The sequence below is a fragment of the Caenorhabditis briggsae genome (genome assembly GCF_000004555.2).
Source record: "Caenorhabditis briggsae complete genome, chrV, whole genome shotgun sequence".
Taxonomy (NCBI): Eukaryota; Metazoa; Nematoda; class Chromadorea; order Rhabditida; family Rhabditidae; genus Caenorhabditis; species Caenorhabditis briggsae.
In genome coordinates this window covers 18496191-18502392 of record NC_013488.2, presented here as the reverse complement: position 1 = coordinate 18502392, position 6202 = coordinate 18496191, and the positions used below count along the sequence as shown (strand labels likewise).

General features: G+C 31.3%; 1 protein-coding gene across 1 annotated transcript in view; it reads left to right on the top strand.

Annotated features, from left to right (window-relative positions):
* Positions 1–570: 570 nt before the first annotated feature.
* Positions 571–6202, top strand: part of Cbr-lgc-55 — a gene marked incomplete at both ends in the record, with an annotated part of 12087 nt that continues 6455 nt past the window's right edge. Inside the window, 5 exons of the mRNA XM_045238556.1 lie at positions 571–628; positions 2579–2689; positions 3110–3209; positions 4539–4716; positions 5292–5570. Of these exons, the coding sequence (XP_045095009.1) occupies positions 571–628; positions 2579–2689; positions 3110–3209; positions 4539–4716; positions 5292–5570 (726 nt within the window). The remainder of the gene's footprint in view (positions 629–2578; positions 2690–3109; positions 3210–4538; positions 4717–5291; positions 5571–6202) is intronic.

Genomic DNA, 6202 nt, shown 5'->3' with positions numbered 1-6202 from the left:
TTAATAAGAATCTTTCTTAGTGAGAATATTTCTTAATAAGAAACTTTTATACTGAGAATCTTTCTTAGTAAAAATTGTTCTTAGTAAGTATTAAAAATACGTTTTTCTCATTTTTTTTGGATCCTGAAAAAAGGAATCTATAGTTTTTTGGACCACTTCCTGGGAAGGAATTTTCCGCATAATTTGAGGTGTCCACTGACCAAAAAAGATGGTTCCGTGAACCTTTAAAAATATTTTTGGCCCTTCTTTCTCAAATTTTTTTGTCTAGAATCTGGAAAAAATGTGTACGCCTTCTGGACATCCTCCTTCCCCTTCCCAAGACATCCCCCTTCCTGCTCAAATAAAATCAGATTAGAATTTCGCGTGTTGCCGTCTTCGCTACTATTGTCGTCGTCGTCACTTTTACGCTCTCTATGTCTCTTGTTCTGGAATTTTTTTTTTTTTTTTTGAATTTTTTTTCAAATTTCCGACTCAAACCTAATTATCTGAAGTTGTTTGATTCACAAAAAAGTTTGCGTTAATTTCAGGTTTTCGGAAATTCGCGATTCAAAAAATTTATGTCGCGATGAAATGGTGTTCTCGTTCATTCTTACATTTACCATCAGTGTTGTGGCTGCGTTTGATGATGGTTAGTTCTAAATTTTCTACAATTTTTGAAAATTGAAATTTTTCAAAATTGTCCTGTAGGAAAAAGAAATTACCTACATTTGGCTCCAAAAACCATCAAAAGCCCTTCAAAATTGAGAAAGTTATGAAGGTTTTAAAAAATTAGTAGTACAAAAATTGGGATGACTGAGAATTTGGAATTTTTTGGAATCTGACAAGTTGGAATTCTACATGGATTTCTTATTTTCAAAAGAATGGTTAAATTTCTTAAACTTTGGTGCAAAAATCATGAAAAAATGGTGAAAGCTAAGGAAGTTATAGTTGTTTTTAAATTTCAGTGGTGTAAAATTGTGGGAAGCTCCGCATTTGGGAATTTTTCAAATCTGAATAGTTATAAAATCTATATAGACTTATTCTTTTCTTAAAGTTCATCACATTTCCTACATTTCGGTATAAAAATCATAAAAGTAGCTTGAAAACTAAAAAAGCTATAATGATTTGAAATTTTGGAACTCAAAATTTTGAATCCAAAAATTTCAAAATTTCACAACTTGGTTCATTTTTGTTCGATTTTCATGAATTTTGCACTAAAATGGAGCTGATTTTGTGTTTTTTGAATTTTTTAATGCTTAAATCATCAAATCATCAAAACACTAAGAAATTTATAGGGATTTATAAGTTGAAGTGGGTTAAAAATGAAGTGACCTGAGAATTTTCAATTTTTGAATTTTCCAAAATTTGTTAATCTTTACATATTTAATATTTTCTGTGAGCTTGTTAAACTTGCTACATTTCGGTATAAAAATCATAAAAGTAGCTCAAAAACTAAAAAAGTTATAATAATTTGAAATTTTGGAACTCAAAATTTCGAATCCGAAAATTTCAAAATTTCATAACTTGGCTCATTTTTGGCCTAATTTTTATGAATTTCGCAGTAAAACTGATTGCGTGTTCTTTGTTTTAATTCAACTAAAAAACTTGAAATTCGGAAAAATAAACAGGAATTTTCAAATTTCAGAGCTATTCAAAAAATATCTGAAAATAATTTTTTTAAAATAAATTTTCTTTTCTGAAACTATTTTTCCATTTTCAGATTAGAACTTAAAAATCCAATTAAATTGTTTTGACACTTTTTTGTATTAAAAACCAAAAACCGCCAAAATCTATTTTTGGCTATTTTTCTCAAATTTGTTATTTTCAGACAAAACATTTTGCTTTCATATTTCTAAAATTGCCTTTTCCAAAAGTTCAAATCTTTTTAGATATTTGGCCAAAACTCAATTTTTCTTTTCAATTTCTTTCAAAAATCTAACAATAGTCATTGTGTCCGTGAAGCTGTTCGAGGCAAAACATAATTGCCTGGAATTTCTTCTTTTTTTTCTGAAAAAAAAGAGAAATTCAAAAAAAAGAGAGGGAAATTCGAAAATTGAATTAGTCACACTACTAGTTCCTGTCTAATATAACACCCCATCCCGGAATGAAGCAGCTCACCCTAATTCGATGTGTTTGCTTTTCAAGAAATCTTGAAAAGACGGATAAAATAAATTTTCAAAGTCAAAGATCTGAAAATTCGGGCTGAAATTTGTCTGAAAAACATATTAGCCCTCAGAGAAATTTTTCAAAAATTGGTTTAAGAACGAATTGCAAAATAATTTCAAAAATCAGTTATTCAGAGAATTCGGTGTTTCTTGAAATTTTCGAAATTGGAAATCCGGTACAAATGTGATATTTTCGAAAAGCTCATCAAATTTCCTATATTTTCGTATAAAAATCATTATAATACCATTAAAACTAAAAAAGTTATAACAATTTGAAATTTTGGAACTCAAAATTTCGAATCCAAAAATTCGAAATTCCATAACTTGGCTCATTTTGGGCCGATTTTTATGATTTTTACACCAAAATAAAGCAAATTTAGAGTCAAATTTACTTTTCTACAAAACAATCTCCAACAAACCCAAGTTTTTTTCAGAATGCGTGAAATGCGATCTACGCTCGTCGTACTGCAAAACATGGGAGAACATGACGAGGAGTTGCGAGTGTCGAGATGGTTTCGCGCGGATTTCAAATGGATCTTGTGCCAGTATGTTTAATGTTAGGAATCTAGAGCATTCTTCACATTTTGAGATAAAAATCACAGAAATTGGTGAAAAATGAGCAAAGTTATGCTAATTTGAATATTTTTAAGGCATTTTTTTTCAAAAATTTCAAAAAATTAAAAAAAAAATTTTCTCTAGTCCCTCTTTTCTCTAACTTTTTCAAAAATCTCATATATTTATCTCCTTAGGTATAGTTCATAGTAATATCCCGGATATATTTATGAGTACCTAGGAAAAGCAATATGACGAAAAAAAATTTTTTCTCAAGTGGAGAAGATTTTTTTTTCAACAAATAGAAAAGCAAATATCCATATATAAGGGGACCTTTTTATGTAAGATGTATATAAAAAAATATATATGTAAATCGTAAAAAAAATTAAAAATTAACAAATTCCAAGTTTCAGTGGTCAGCGACCTGGCAAGAGGTGGAATGGGAATGCCGCCGGATTCCGAGGAGGATGAGCCGTTTTGTGTACTTGGACAGGCTGAAAAGGCGGCAACCAGGTTTGAAAACACTTTAAATTTGAATTCAATTAAAATTTCCAAAAATTTCACTTATTTTGGTACAAAATTTATGAAAATCGGTGGAAAATGAGCCAAGATATGAGAAATTGAAAATTTTCTGGGATAAAAGACTTTTTTGGTTTTGTGAACGGATTATTACAACTTGAAGACAAATTTTTGTGTAGAAAATTATTATAAACAGTTTTTTTATTAAATTTGTCACATTTTGTTGCAAAATTCATAAAAATTAGGCAAAAATGAATCAAGTTATGGAACTTTGAAAATTTTGGATTCAAAAATTTGGGAACCAAAATTTCAAATTATCATAAATTTTTTAGTTTGTACGGTATTTATATGGTTCTTGTACCAAAATGTAGGAAATTCAATGAGCTTTTAGATAAAATTATGTTTCCAAAGATTACTATAATTTCAAAATTTGAAAAACTACGAGTTCTGTGTACACCCCCATTTTCATCCCAGAAGGTTTAGAATTCATAATTTTCTTTGTTTTTAACCGATTTTTTGGTGTTTTACAGGAATATATGATTTGAAAACTTGAATATCAGAAGATTCCCATCATTTTGATACAGAAAAAAACATGAAAATCGGTTGAATTTGAGTCCAGTTTCGAAGATTTCAAATTTTGCTGAAATTTGAAAAAAAATATTTTTTGCGCCAAAATTTTACATTTTTCATTTTTAAAGAAATAATGTATATCATCTAAAAGCTCTTAAAATTTCCCACAATTCTGTGTACTTTTCATAATTCTAGGTTTTTTTTCAAACGAGTTATGCACCTTTAAAGTTTTGAAGAGACGCAGTGAAACGAGAGTGCGCAAAATTAGAACGTGCATAACTCGGCTTAAAATTGCCCGATTTTATTGATTTTTGAACAGATTTATAGGAAATTCAAAGGGCTACATGGTCGTATAAATTTCTTCCCAAATTTTCGGAAATTTTATAACGGAAAAAATTGATTTTCGATTCTTGAATTTTTTTTCCACAACGATTCATGTTGGTTCCAAAGTACCTCCTAAAGCCAGAGGGTAATATGATCCAAATTCATGTCTGAACAACATTTTGAAATCTAATCCCCTTATTTTTCTGATACCCCCTATCCCAACCTGTGTTGTCTAGGATTTCAAATGTCCTATCAGGAACAGAAATTTTCGAAAAAAGATTTCTTGGATGAAGATCAAATTGCAAAATTTTTTGCAAACTTACATCCTTACGAGCTTTGTTGAACAAAAATTTTAGGGACCTGAGGTCCTAAAGAATCTAGTCAAACCAAAAATTTCAAAAAAAAAATTCAAAAAATCAAAAGTTTCAGAATTCTAACCGAGCTACTATCGAAATACGACCGCAATTTGGTGCCAAAAATGAAGGGAGTAGATGTCGATGTGGAATTATTGATTCAGCGAGTTTCAGAAATTTCTGAAATCCAATCCAGCTCGACAATGCACATTTTGTTCAGTCAGATTTGGCACGATCCGGGTTTATCGTTTGAGGTGCGTCTAAAAGCTTGGGATTTGAGAGGAGAATTTCGAAAATACAAAAAGTGAATTTGGCTCAAAAAGAGCTTCAACATGAGTATAAACATGACAAGGTAATCGAAACTATGGTTTTTGAAATTTTGAAAACAATTTTTTTTTTTTGAAAATTCGATCATTTTCTTATTCAGCAATATTCTTATTAAGAGAGATCCTCACTAATAGAGCTTCTCACTAAGAAAAGTTCTCACTAAGAAATCCTAATTATGTTATGAGAGAGAGAGAGCCTCACTAAGAGAGTCTCACCCATTCTTATTAAGAAAGATCCTTGTTAAGAAGTATCCTTATTAAGAGAGATCCTCACTAAGAAAAATTCTTACTGACAAAGATTCTCACTAGACAAAATCCTTATTAAGAGAGATTCTTACTAAGAAAAATCGTCACTAAGAAAGACCCACTGAGAAAGGTTCTCACTAAGAACATTTCTAATGTAAAGAGAGAAAGAGAGAGAGAGAGAGAGAGAGAGAGAGAGAGAGAGAATCTCACTAAGAAAAATCCTCACAATACAAATCCAGAAACTTCTTTTTTTCCAGCACGAAGAAGGCGCTCACTGTCTAACAAATCTCTCACTTTCGCATCGTATGGTCGACAATATCTGGCTGCCAAACGTCTGTATCGTAAACTCCAAAGGCTCCGCAATTCACAAATCGCCAACACCCAACATTTTTTTGGCCATTTTTCCAAATGGTACCGTATGGATGAACTATCGGGTTGTGGTTGAGTCCCCATGTGAAATGGATTTCTCGTTTTTTCCCATGGATCGTGTCATGTGTACTACCATCTTTGAGAGTTATGCATTCAATGTTGGAAAGGTGAGTTTTTGAGTTTAAAGGGAAAATTTGTCAATTTTCAGATTCCACAAAATAGGGTTTATAACTTTTTTAATTTGTCTGAAAATTTCAGAATATATTAAACAAAACTACAGCTTTAATTTTGTAGTTGACACTTTTTTCGGAAAATTGAGTCCTCAGGAGATATGCCGCATGGAAAGCAGATAGCACCATTTGAGTCGCCACCACTTATAGTCAATTTCAGAGGGTCGAAAAAGCGCTTGTTGGTTTTTCAATGTGTCTGAAAATTTCAGTATATACTAAACAAAACTAGAGCTTCATTTTTGTAGTCGGCGATTTTTCGGTTAAACAAGGCCCTGAGGAGATATGCCACGTGGAAGAAGGCACCCCCTTTGGAGAGGCGCCACCCCCTTTTTTTCCGGAGGGAGGTGGTGGCGCCTTCTTCAACTAGGCATATCTCCTCAAGACTCAATTTTCAGAAAAAAGTGTCAACTACAAAAATGAAGCTCTTGTTTTGTTTTATGTATTCTGAAATTTTCAGAGAGATTGAAAAATTCTAGCGTTATTTTTTTCAGGGCTTCAAAATTGACTGTTTCTCACTGAAAAAAAATCTGTAGAAAATGGTCAATTTTAAAGCTTTGAAAAAGTAGTCC